Source organism: Geotrypetes seraphini, chromosome 6 (assembly GCF_902459505.1).
Source record: "Geotrypetes seraphini chromosome 6, aGeoSer1.1, whole genome shotgun sequence".
In the NCBI taxonomy this organism is placed as follows: Eukaryota; Metazoa; Chordata; class Amphibia; order Gymnophiona; family Dermophiidae; genus Geotrypetes; species Geotrypetes seraphini.
The window spans coordinates 92,032,795-92,047,165 of NC_047089.1; the positions used below are offsets into that span (position 1 = coordinate 92,032,795).

At 43.3% G+C, this 14,371-nt stretch overlaps 1 protein-coding gene across 6 annotated transcripts in view; it reads right to left on the minus strand.

Annotated features, from left to right (window-relative positions):
* The window catches only part of PIBF1 (progesterone immunomodulatory binding factor 1), a 302,877-nt gene that overhangs the window by 105,474 nt on the left and 183,032 nt on the right, over positions 1–14,371 (minus strand). For all 6 annotated transcript variants that reach the window (XM_033947509.1, XM_033947506.1, XM_033947507.1 and 3 more), the window contains one exon: positions 12,388–12,478. In XM_033947509.1, the coding sequence (XP_033803400.1) occupies positions 12,388–12,478 (91 nt within the window). The remainder of the gene's footprint in view (positions 1–12,387; positions 12,479–14,371) is intronic.

Genomic DNA, 14,371 nt, shown 5'->3' on the forward strand with positions numbered 1-14,371 from the left:
AGAACCTGTGTGGCTGAAGAAACCTGCTGAGTCTCTCTGTGAGACAGTTTTGTTCCCCTTGAATGTATACTGCTTTCAAAAATATGTTGCAAGCAATCGCCCAGTTCCAAATCTTCTGGGCCTCTTGACAAAGAAGGAGAGAGTCTGTGCTTCCTTGCTTGTTTATATAATACAATGCCACCTGACTGCCCGTGCGGATTAGAAGGACATGGTTGGGCACAATGTGCTGAAATGCTTTGCTCTGAGTTCTAAGAGATTGATATAGCAAAGCTGATCCTGGGTAGACCAGTGACCTTGAGTGCAAAGACTGTCCAGATGAGCACCCCAAGCGTAAGTGGAGTCTGTGGATAGAATCTTCTGATGTGGAGGTGTTTGAAATAAAACCCTCTGGAAAGATTGGAAGAGTTCATCCACCACTGCAGAGATTGTCGAAGTGAAGATGTGAAGATGTGTTAAGACAGTGGTTGAGAGCTTGAGTCCCCTGAGATACGAGAATCCATTGAGGCGTCCTGAGATGAAGTCTTGCAAACCGAGTAACATGCAATGTGGAAGCCATGTGACCCAGAAGTACCATCATTTGTCTGACTGAGATTGATGGAAGATGATAAGTCCGATTACAAAACTGAATCAAATTATCTTGTCTTTGAGAGGGAGAAACGCTCTGAGATGAATGGTATCTAGCAGAGCTCTGATAAATTGCAGATGTTGATAGGGTTGAAGTTGGGATTTGGGGAAATTGATTTTGAACCCCAACCACTGAAAGAAGAGAATTGTCAACCGAGTCGCTGCCATTACCCCTTGCGAGGTTGGATCTTTGGTCAGCCAATCGTCCAGCTAGGGAAACACCTGGAAACCCTGAGGCCGCAATGCTGCTGCCACTACAACCAGGCACTTGGCGAACACTCTGGGAGAGGATGCAAGGCCAAAGGGTAGAACTCTGTAATGATAATGGTGCTGCACTATCTGAAATCTGAGGAATTTTCTGGAGGTCAGATGTACTGGAATATGAGTATAAACTTATTTCAGATGTTAAGTCATTGTGATCTAAGAGGGGATATAAAGTTGCCAGGGACAACATATGAAACATTTCATTCACTAGAAACTTGATTAGGCCCCTGAGGTCTAAAATTGGACATAAATCTCCCGTCTTCTTTGGGATGAGGAAATACTGGGAGTAAAATACCCGATTCCTTGGAAGAGGTGGAACATTTTCTATTGCTTTGAGAAGAGATTCTATCTCCCGAAGAAGAAGGGATGTCTGCTGAGGGTTGAAATAAGATTCTCTTTGGAGGCATAGTGAAGAAGTGAAGAGAGTATCCCTCTCGAATGACTTTTAGAACCCAGAGGTCTGTGGTTATTAATTTCCAACACTGATAATACAATTGGAGCCAACCCCCAACTAGTTGAGGAAGAGGCTGGGAAAGAGAAACAGCCACTATACTCTCTAGAAGCTCATCGAAACAACTGAGCAGACTTTGGAGAGCTGCTGATTGAAATTTCTGAGGACACTCCACCACTAATGACTGGCGCTGGAGCTGTGGTTTGTCAAAACCCGGTGAAGAAATTATTTTATACAGGGAGTCCAATTTTCTGGGAGCCACTGTAATGGTGAGGGGTGTTTCCAATTCTTGTGAAGAGTCCCTTTAAGAATAACATGTAATGGTAGCCTGAGAAGTTCTTTAGGAAGCTCATCATAATCTAAAGCCTCTAAGTATTTAGCACTGAAGACAGAATCAGCTTCTAGCTTGACAGGTAGCTCTTTTCCCAAATGCCTTAATAAATTTAGTGAAAGAAAGTCTTTCAGTAGGAGATTTAGCCCCTAGTAGAGACTTCTGTAGAGACTTTTCCGAGGGAATGTCATAAGCCTCCGTTGTAGACTCAGATAAGTCCTCAACTTAATAAGACTACCTCAGAGCCATAAAAGGGCTTTGGTTAAGGAGTGCGTCAAGAAGTTTGATGCTTATGTCGAATCCAGTGCCAATCAGATGACGATGAAGAGGTATGATGCAAAGCTCTTTTTCTCTTCGAAGAATGTGAGGGAGAGGGATGTTTTCTTTTTGAAGCACATGAGGAGGAACAATGCTTACTGGACTTTGAATATCAAGAGGAAGAGGAGGTACGATGATGTCTCGATGAACTGGATTGATGCCTCGATGGAGAACTGGATCTGCGATGTCTAGGTGTGGTGCGTCGATGCCGATCCGGAGAGGCAGTTGCGATACCCCTGGACCTGATAGCATTATACTGAGGCTGGGCAGGTACCGAGGGAGTCGATACTGGGGTAAGCAATTTGAATGCATCACCTAACTCTGCTTGGAAAAGCACATAGAGTTTTTCACGAAAGGAAGGCACCAATACCTCTGGTTTATCTGCTGGTACCATCAGTGCCATGGCTTGCCTTGGAGAGGGTGATCTCGATGAGGATGCACACCTTGATATTGAGGCAAGCCGTAAAGGTGGTCGTCGCTGCTTGGTTGGCATCAAAGGACTCATAAGAACATAAGAATTGCCACTGCTGAGTCAGACCAGTGGTCCATCATGCCCAGCAGTCCGCTCACGCGGTAGCCCTCTGGTCTAAGACCAGCACCCTAACTGAGACTAGCCCTACCAGTGCACGTTCTTGTTCAACAGAAACTTGTCTAACTTTGTCTTGAAGGGTGTTTTCCCCTATAACAGCCTCTGGAAGGGCGTTCCAGCTTTCTACCGCTCTCTGGGTGAAGAAGAACTTCCTTACTCGATACAATATTGACCTGCGACGCTGATTGGTAAGCCTGGTAAGCTGGTGGCTTCTTAGCAGGCTTACTGGACAGAGTGAGGTCTCCCGATGCTGGTGAAACTTAAAGAAAATATTAAAAAGAAAAAAACAAAAAGCGCGTGAGCAGGAAGGCAACAGGAAAAAATTGAACAGCGTTCAGAAGCACGACTTCTTAGCTCCGTAGAAAACTAAGAACTGAGGTACCGCGAGCCTATGTTGGGCAGGAAGGCACTCGCCCATGCATGGTGTGGGCTATTGCAAACTTTAGAAGTTTTGTAAAGTGGCGATGCATTTTAAAGCTCTCCATACCGGGGCTCTGTGGATGACGTCACCCACATATGAGAAAGCACAGTTACTTACCATAACAGGTGCTATCCAGGGACAGCAGGCAAATATTCTCACATGTGGGTGACGTCATCCACAGAGCCCTGGTACAGACACTTTAAAAGTGCATCGCCACTTTAAGAAACTTAGAATGTTCACGATAGCCCGCACCACACTTGCGCGAGTGCTTTTCTGCCTGACGTAGGCTCGTGGTTCTTCAGTTCAGTAAGCCAGCTAAGAAGCCAACCAGGAGAGGTGGGTGGGTTGTGAAAATATCTGCCTGCTGTCCCTGGATAACACCTATTACGGTAAGTAACTGTGCTTTATCCCAGGACAAGCAGGCAGCATATTCTCACATGTGGGTGACCTCCAAGCTAACCAGAATGGGATGATGGGAGTGTTGGCCTTTTAGGAAAATAAATTTTGTAATACTGACTGGCCGAAGTGCTCATCTCTTCTGGAAAAAGATTCCAGACAATAATAGGAGTAGAATGAAGGAAAACTAGTGAAGCTGCCATAGCTCAAACTTTATGGGCTGTGACCCTATTCTCCAGTTGCAGCCCAGCCTGAACTTGATAGTGAGACTCTCTCGGACTTCTTCTAGTCCAAGGTACAAACCATCTGCAATAATCTTGACACCACCACCAGCATACCCCCAACCCAACCCCCAATACTCTATCCTCTGCCACTCTATCCCAACTGCACATGGCCACCTATGCTGAGGTACTCGAAACCCTGAGAGAACTCAAGCCCTCCGGCACCATCCTCGACCCCTGCCCATCCAGCCTCCTACTATCCATAGAAGACGCCATAGTGGAATCTATCCTCCCCATCATTAACTCTTCCCTATCCACAGGGATAGTACCACTCAGCTGGAAGTCAGCTATTATCAAACCCACACTCAAGAAACCCACCCTCGACCCTAACGAACCCGGCAACTACTGGCCTCCCATTTGTTTCCAAACTCCTAGAATGAATAGTGCTCCGCCGATTACAACCTTTCATAGAAGAACAAGCTGCCCTGTCCTCCACACAATCTGGCTTCTGATCAGGCCACAGCACAGAGTCAGTTCTCCTAGATATCATAGATGACAGCTGGTCAATACTCGACAAAGGCAGCAATGTCTTACTGGTCCTACTAGACCTTGTCAGCGTAGCTATCGCTACCATTCAGCATTTTTAGTTGATATTACTTATGTCAGCGAAGGCCTATGGGAAATTATATCAATCTGACTCTGCATGGGAATGCAGATAGACCCTGAGGGCAGGGAGACTGTTTTAAGTATCCCTGATATATTTCAAGTAGCCCTGATTGAATCATGACTAGCTAAAAGGTGTTAATGTCTGATTAAGAGGGTGCTTAGGACAATGGGTCCAGGTGCACATCAAGAAGATAGGCTGCTTGAATGGGACAAAGAAGCCAGAGACTAATCCCATTTACCATGCCAGCAAGTATCACACCCTCCTTTATCAATTAAATTAACCATTGTTTCAAACAGTTTACAAATTCTAAACAGAAAGATACTGGGACATACAATAGTTTCTATACACAGAATAAGATTCCAAGCTATAAAAGCCTCCTCTCTGCTCTATCAATCTATCTATCAATCTATCTATCTATCTCTGGAGGAGAGGGGTCTTGGATCTCTCTTTCTCTCTCTCTGCCTTTCCCTGGAACTTCATGCTTCCTTCTGGACTCTGTAAGGCAGGGAAACTGCTTTGCTCTCTCATTAATTGTAATGTTTAATTGTAATGCTTATAAATACGACTTTTCTGTAAGACTATTTCTATAATATATTCTTTATGCAATCACCTCTGGCTGTGCCTCTTTGATTCTACTTCCTGGTGAGTCATCTGTGAGGGAACTGAACCTGGGACCGAGCGTTTGTCAGGGCGCCTCTCACTTAACCCCTACCACCTAATATTGTGGGGGCCACTAACAAACCTGACAGACCTCAGCGCTGCCTTTTACACTGTCGACCACCACCTCCTCTTATCCAGACTCTGTGACCTCGGAATCAAGGACTCTGCCCTCCAGTGGTTCACCTCCTTCCTTTACCAAATAACCCAAACAGTCCTAACTAGGGCCACACAAAACTGACCCCAAACCTATCAAATACGGTGTTCCCCAAGGCACCCTTCTATCCCCCCTCCTATTTAATCTCTAAATCAGATCTGTCATCGATATAGCTCAGAAGTACAACATTAAAATCTACTCCTACGCCGATGACATCCAGCTATTCCTCCCACTAGGTGAAAACCGATCATCCCAAATCGCGAACCTCCAACTCTGCCTTACTTACATGAAAACCTGGATGACAAACAACAAACTACAGCTGAACGCCTCCAAGACTAAACTCTTATAGATCAGGGAACAAAAGTACCAAATACACAGGCCCAACACTATCATGGGATTCCACCTCACTAACAGCAGCAGATCAGGTACGCAGCCTAGGATTGACATTAGACAGCCACCCATATATCTCAAGTAGTTCCCACCTCCTTCTACTACCTCCGCCAACTGAGAAGGATCAAACCCTAAATCTCCAAACCTGGCCTAGCCCAACTCCTCTATGCCTATGTTCTCTCCAGGATGGATTACTGCAACTTCCTATTTAATGGAGTGGCCAAAAAAGATCTCAAATGCCTCTAGCGTGTACAAAACGCAGCAATCCGCCTCTTATACCTCATTACGATCATTAGTCCCCCTTCTTGATAAAAATTCCCTTAATATACTAATTCATTCTCTAGTAATATCTAAACTAGATTATTGTAATTCTCTATTAAAGGGTGCATGCTTAAAAGATATAAAGCGTCTTCAACTCATATAAAATACAGCGATAAAGATAATTTCAGGCTCAAAAAAATTTGACCATGTTACTCCATTATTGCAAAAAGCTCACTGGTTGCCTATTACGCATAGGATAACATATAAAATTGCTCTTCTAGTTTTCAAGACTATACAAACTAACGCCCCAGCATTTATAGACAGGCTCCTGATTCTGTATGATTCTCCGAGAGTTCTTAGATCAACCTCACAGTCTACTCTTCATGTTCCCTCCTTGAAAATAATTGGAACTCGCCGTGCTCTTATTTTTTCTGTAACTGCTCCAATGACATGGAATTATCTTCCCCTATATCTAAGACTGGAACGAGATTTGCAGAAATTCAAAAGCAGTTTAAAGAGCTTTCTTTTTAAAGATGCTTTTAACTGAAAACACAATGTTTAACTAAAATATAATTTTAGCAGTTCTCTACTTTGACCCTATCTTTGCCACCAAACTCTTTCTTCTTATCCCTTTGTGTACTTCCCTTTTATGTTCTTTATCTTTAAAATTGTATTTTTCCCCCTCTTCCCTATTGTTTCCTGTGACTTTAAAAAAGTAGTTACCCTTGTATGTCTTGTAAAGAATTATGTATATTATGTTACTTTTATTATTTGTACAACGCTTTGTACCTTTGGTTAAGTGTTTAATCAAACAAATGAATAAACTTGAAACTTGAACTACCATGACCCCATCTCCCCAGCCCTCCGCGCAGAGCACTGGCTTTCGATCAACCAATGCTGCGCATTCAAGGCCCTGGTAATAGCACATAAAAAAATCTATGCCACCATCCCAGCCACATAGGATCCAAGCTAACCCTGTACACCCCCACCCGCCTCCTCCGTTCTGAAACTGAAAAATACCTATTCATCCCCCAGGAAGGTCTCTAATTAAGGCAGCCTGCAGAGGATCGCCAGTGATGTAGCGAACATAGCAGTCTGCTGGCGGCCTCCGCAGCACATTCCCTCTGCCGCAGTCTGCCCCTCCTTTGACATCAGGGGCGGGCCCATGACAGAGGGAACGTGCTGCGGAGGCTGCTGGTAGTCAGCTAATGAGGGGACCTGCTAGCTTTGCTGCTGAGAATAAACCGTGTGTTTCCACAGTTAGAGAGACAGAGGCACGACAGGCACAAGGAATATAAGCACGCCAAGGAGAGGCAAACCAAGCTTTCCAGCTCCAGATCTCACAGCTCTAACAGGACCTGTAAACCTGGCAACACTTCATTGTAGGCAAGGAATCTGACTTTAAACACTCAGCCAGGAAGGCATATAGACAAGCTCAGACAGCTAATGATTTTGAGAGATTAAGCCTAGCAGATAAATAGCCTGGAAGAATTGTCTGATTACGAGGGAAGTTTGGCAGGGTCAGAAATGTCCATAGAGCAGAGCGTATGTAAGAGTGAATGTAATGACTTATTATCCGAGGAAGATATACTTTGGAAACAGAATAGTGAAAGCTCACAGTAACTGTGTGAATGGGGAGTATGTGTGTGAAACAAACTCAAAACGTTTTTAAAACCACACCCTGAAATAGCAGTACTGGGGAGAAGGAAAACTCAGTATCCTTTTACCTAAGCTTCTTGCCATCAGAATTGCCTATTTGAAACCAGAGAGTTAATAGCACTCAAACTGAAACATATAATAGCAGTACTGGGGAGAAGGGAAACTCAGTAGCCTTTTACCTAAGCCTCTTGCCATCAGAATTGCCTGTTTGAAACCCAGAGAGTTAATAGTATTCAAAGTGAAACATATAATTGGAACCCACTATGTTAATAAAGTCAACCAAAGTTAAAGGTGCCTATATGTAAGGCAATAGCAGTGTTGAATGGAGAGTTCCTTAAAGCTACATTGCAAACTTTTGAAGTGCAGCATGTGGCAACAATATTTGCTGGGACTGATGGACATTAGTACAGGTACAGTGCTGCCACGCAACTTAGGGGCGGAAATTACCTCTGAAACCTGATTTTGATTTGGGATAAAAACTATGGAATATTTTAACATGTTGTTATTTTTGCCTTTTGAAGAAATGCAGGACAAAGCACTTTGATGGACAAAGCACTTTCTTGAAACTTTAATCCCTGTGGGGAACAATAAAGAATCTTTTGGTTTTGATTGATACATGTTTTGTACTCTTTTATTTGGGCTTGTATTCTCTCTATGTTGAGGGCAGGGGTCGGTTCTGGCTGACCCTGCACACCGCCACAGCACGTAGCATAATGAACCAGAAAATATAATTCCATATTTAAAGCAATAATCCTTCTACATAGGGACAAGCTCAGTAGTTTCTTCAGAGCCCGTCCCAATAACTCTCCAAAGAATATATATCCCCTCCTTTCTCTTCCCATATAATGTACAGATCTCTTTAAACTCAATGCAAATAGCATATTAACCTGTCCCAGTCTTTGCTATCACGTGAAGCGGTAGTACGCTGCCATGAAACTGCATGCTCCATATCTACCAATAATCAAAATCTTACTTTCCAATCCTCCATAGAAGGAGCCAAGGGTTGTTTCCAGTGAGATGCCACTACACATTTGGCTGCTGCCAGTCCCAATCTTATTGACTTTCTGCACAGCGAGGAGCCAGATCCATTATAAAGCCCCAATAAACAAGTTTAGGGTGTAATGGCCAAAGAAGCATCACCCCATCATCCAACCAAAAAGTATGTATCAGTCTACAAGTTCACCATATATGTAAAAAGGTGCCCCTCCCCACTCCACCAGCAAACATTTGAAATCAAAGGGAACATCTTTTTCAGACAATCTTGCTTAACTTCTGTTATTTTTGTGTGTTTGTGTTTTGGTAAGAACTTTATATGCATTTTCCTATACCAATACACATACTGAAGAGTTTTTGATTTTCAAAAATTGTATTCCATTCTTGTGAAGTGAATACTCTTTCCAAGTCTTGCTCCAATTTAGTCATAAAAGAATGTCTGGATATATTGAGCCCTAATATATCTGTATAACACAGAGGTCTGGACAACCGACTGACTGCTAACCAAATATTTCCCAATATTCTAATGGGATCAGATTATCTTTAACCAGCCCTGGCTAAGAAAGAAGTGCTTTAACTATAGGAAGAGAAAACAATCAATTGTTGCAAAGGTGTACCACTCCCGCAGTATTTGAAAGTTAAGCATACCCTCATGCTTTAGAAAATTTCAAAATCTGTGTAAGCCCTGAGTGGCCCATTGGCGATACACCAGCTGAGTATTCCCCACTCCAAAAGTAGACTCACTGCAAATACCCTGGAATGAGTCCCCCAGCACTTCCTGAATTCTCCCCAAATCTGCAACAGATATACCAAAAAGGGTTATCTAGGACATAAGACATCATGCAATGAAATGAATGTCCAAAGCAAGTGGTGAAGAAGCATAAAAGAAAAAAAATCCCTGTTTCAGACGAACATTTAATCTATCCACCCGACTCCCAATCCACCAAAAATCTTAGTTGTGCTGCCTAGTAATACCATTGGATATTAGGCACTGCCCTGCTCCCCTGATCCTTACTACTCTAGAATACTACAGTACCATTGAGGAGGGTCCCCCTGATCCTTACTACTATAGAGTAACATTGAGAAGAATCTAGGATGTCTCCCCTCCCATATAAAATTGGAGAAAGCTCTCTGTACCTGGATCGGTAGTACTTGAAACAGGTATAAAATGTGGGGTGGAATGTTCATTTTAATAAATGAGATATATTGTGGCCGTGGAAGCGGGAACACCACACTTCAACAAACAAGTCAGAACAAACAGAGAACCAGAAAAACGAAAGTCGTTACTGCCCTCCAGAGAATGCAGAAGCATCCTGTGCATGCCTAGTGTCCCCATAAGCCAATCCTGATGTTTGGAATTCATTCGCTGAAAAACAGGCACACACTTCCTGAATGACAGGGAAAGCTGAAACCACCATCTGCAAAAAGGAAGAAACTGACTGTAGAGAAACTCTTATCTCTAAAATGTGGAGAAAGGGATCCTGACAAGACAATGTCCACAGACTGGAAACCCTACGGGCATAAGTGATGACGATCAGAAAACAATCATGAGAGCTAAGTCCAGGAGAAACGCATCCAGAAGAGGCTCAAAAGGAACTCTGGCAAGGCCCGAATGAAGCACGTCAAGGTTCCAGACCGGTAACAGAAGCTTAACGGGCGGCTAGACTGAAGAGCTCCTTTCAAAAAAAAAAATAAAAAAAGCAAGCAATAATCAGATGAGATATGAACTAGAATAGACTATCCAGAGATGGAAAACGGAACAGCCCGATCCCCAGGGCACACAAAGATGCTACTGTGAGGACTTTATGCAGACCAGCTTGGAGAAAAGGAAGGATCTGCAACTCTGGAGCTGAACAAAGGCTCCTCAGAGCTTGGTCACCTCAAAGGAGAAAAGCGTCCCATATCTTAACGGAGGCAGACAGCTTGGACAACTTCTTAGATTTGAGCAGTGGATCAAACACAAGCTCTGAATAGCCTGTAGAATCTAAGGCTGTGCACTCAAGAGCCAAGCTGGGAGAGCAAAGTGACCCAAACTTCAATGACAACTGGGCCAGAGCGAGAAGGCTCGGGTAGATACTCAGGCGCCAACTGCGCCGAACCAGGAAACACATCAGAGCTACACACCACAGTCCTTGAGGCCAATCTAGAACCACTAGAAGGACACGGCTTGGATGACTCTCAAGCCACCGAAGGACCTCAGCCTGGGCGGAAAGACATAACGAAGAACATATAGAGGCCAAGGTTGTGCTTGAGCCCCTTACTACTGGGCTCAAATCTGCGGCTGTAAATGCGTAGCACAGTTGGGTTTTTTTTTTTTTTTGCGCCGAGGTCATGAAGTTGATTTGAGGCTGATCTCAGCCCCTCACTATCGCCCAAAGTGCCTGAGGCGAGAGGGTCTACTCTCCTGTGTCTAGAGTCTGATGGCTGATGAAGTCCGCTTGAATATAGTTCACTCCAGCCACATACACCGCCATCAGCGTCGGGAGATAACGTGCCATCCAAAGGAAAAGAAGGTGGGACTCTGCCAGCCCCTCCAGGGACCTCAGGAAGCCTTTTAGAGCCAGTCAAAGGATTGACCACTTCCTCTTTAATGGAGTCCAGTTGTCCTGAAGGAGATGGGGGCAGCAAGCCCCACCAGCCCCAAAGGCTGGCATCCATGGTTACCACCATCCAGGAGGCAATGTGCAACGGAACGCCCTGACAGACGGCGAAGCCTCCAAAGTCCATGTTTCAAGTTTATTTGGTTTTGATATACTGCTTTTAAGTGCAAAGTTATTTACAAATATACAGAAATTAAAAAAATATATATTTAAAAAATATAAAAATGGTAGCAAACAGACTTACATAAACAATACAGACACCTGTATCCCTTACACTGACAAAATGCACCTTGATAGTAAACCACTTGTATTGTAACCCACTTACATCCCATGTACTGACAAAATATATCTTTACTGTAACCCACTTGTATCCCATGTACTGACAAAATGAATATTTAATGTAAACCACTTGCATCCCATGTACTGACTAAACGTATCTTTATTGTAAACCGTTTCTATCCCATGTACTGTCAAATGTATCTTTATTGTAAACTGCTTTGAACTTCACGGTATAGCGGTATATAAGAAATAAATTATTATTATAACATAAGGGTAAGTTGGGAGGATACATTGCATGAAACTAAAAGAAAGGGGAAAGGGGTAAGAGAGTCTTCAATGTTAAGCCAATTGTCTGAGTCTTATAACCGAAAAGCAAAAAGCCTTAGAAACAGATTTCATAAGCATTTTGAAAATAAATGTTTTAAGGCTAGATTTAAAGTTTATGAAGTTCGTTTCTTGTCTCATAACCAGAGGTAGGGCTTTCCATAATGTGGAGGCAGTTACTGAAAAGATTGTTTTGTGTGTTGTATTGTAAAACAACTGTCGAATGGAAGGAACTGCAGGAAGATGTTTTTGAAAAGAGCACAGGGACCACTGAGATTCGTAGGGGTTCAGCAATCTGGTCTATGAATGAGGGAATATGACTAATTATCTATTTTTTTGGCAATTTTTAAATATTACAAGCTTACACTTGTTAAAGAAAATAGAGTTACAATAATAAACACTCCAGGAAATATATATAAACCCCAATGTTAGGAAATTATGGAGAACAGAGGCAAGATTACAGAAATTCAGGGGAAACAAAAGGAAATTCTTTTATGAAAGGCTAAAGATTTTTCTCATGGATTAAATGGAGTTCATTTTTCTTCCGCAATATTTATATTACCCTCTGAAGGAGTGGATACAGCTAAAGGTACTGGACGTTGCCTTGCTTCCAGGAAATTCTTTAAATGTTCTGGGTTAAGAAATGCATAAGTTCTCTCCAACAACTTTATAATGCATTTACATGGAAATTGTAGGAGCTGAATTATCTTTTTAACTACTAATAAATATTAGACTAATTAAAATATATTCTAAAATACAAAAGTTATCATCTGTTTTGGTTTTACCTTTGTTTTAGTCTCCTTTTAGCCGTTGTAGGAACATTAGCCCCATAACCATAAGAAAACAGAACTCTCTCTGCTTCATCTTCATTTTGCACTGAAAAACAATATAAAACATTTAGTACTATATCCAAAACTGAAATCTCATCAGACTAAAGGAGAAATTAGGTTTTTACCTGCTAATTTTCTGCTACCAGCAGGTGGAGACTGAGCACAACTTGTATATCAGGCTAGCTTTCCCCCCCTCCCACTAGCAATCCAGTCTGCCGAATAGCCAAGCAGAGCTAAGGACAGACTTCAACTGAAAACAGTACAACACACTCCAAACAGGAGTGTACAAAACAACAAACACTGATAAACTACTGTTGGAACATGTGTAGAACTTAATCCTGGTATAGAAAACTTCCCCACAGCTTACCAGCTAAGCCAGAGCCGCTGTTCTTAATTCTCCCCGGCCCTAGAAAAATTCTAGAACTCGCAGAAAAAAACAAAATCTGCACGCAAGCAAAATCAAAAACCCACAATCACCACACAAAGACAGATAGGATGGGGGACTACACCGGTCTACAAGCTAACAGAAAGAAAATTAGCAGGTAAGAACCTAATTTCTCCTTCTGTATCACTTGGTAGACCGGTATAGTCCTTACGAATGGGATGTATCAAAGCAGTACCCATTAAGGGTGGGACCCCTGAAGGGACGACACCAGAACACATTCACCGAATACCACGTCCCGACGTGCTTGAACATCTACACGGTAGTGTCTTACAAAGGAATACAGAGGAGACCAAACTGCAGCCTTGCAAATATCTACTGGAGGGACAAGAGAATATTCAGCCCAAGAATCTGCCTGACTCCTAGTGGAATGAGCCTTAAGAAATTCTGGAACAGGCTTCTTCTTTAGAAGATAAGCAGAAGCAATAGTCTCCTTGATCCAGCGTGCAATAGTAGCCTTAGAAGCACCATCCCCCATATGAGGACCTGCTAGAAAAACAAATAGATGATCTGATTTTCAGATCTCCCGGGTCCTATGCACATAAAACTTGCACAACTGTCTCTGCTTGGAAGAGCCCTCCTGGCTACCCAACACCGGGAGAACCACAGCTTGATTGACATGAAAAGGATAAACTGCCTTGGCAGAAAAGAAGGAACAGGTCTCAAGACAACCCGCTTCCTACAAAACTTCAAGAAGGGAGCCCTACAAGAGAAAGCCTGCAGCTCAGAAACACATCTAGCAGAAGTAATGGCCACTAAGAAGACCGCTTTAAGAGTAAGGTCCTTCAAAGAATAGTCACCCAATGGTTCAAAAGGTGGGGGCACTAGAACAGACAAAACCAGATTCAGATCCCAAGATTGAACAGAGGATCATATGGGAGGCTTGAGCAATTTTGCCGCCCACAAGAAGCAAATCACATCAGGAATGGAAGTCAAACTCTGTCCTTTCAACAACCCACAAAAGGCTGACAAGACTGCCAGCTGAACCCGGAGAGAAGACCAAGCCAGGCCATCTTGCAAGAACTCTAAGATGGTAGGCAAGGAAGCGCGAAAAGAGACCACTCCACATGCAGCACACCACTCATCAAATATACGCTAAACCCGCACATAAACCTGAGAAGCGGAAAGCTTCCGAGACCCCAAGAGAGTTAAGATCACTTTATCTGAATATCCTTTCTTACCTAGGCGATCCCTTTCAAGAGTAAAGACATAAGACAGAAGGGATCCGGATCGAACACTGGAATGGGACCCTGAGTCAGAAGGTCATCCAAGAGAGGCAAAGGAAGAGGATCCGCCACCAGATGCCTCACCAGATCCGTGTACCACGGCCACCTGGGCCAATCTGGAGCCACCAGAACCACAAAGGCTGGATGGCAAACTATGTAGAAAAGAACTCTGCCTACTAATAGCCACAGAGGGAATACATACAACAGCCCCTCCGTTGGCCATGGCTGAACCAGAGCATCTAGGCCCTCGGCCTGACCGTCTCTGCAACGA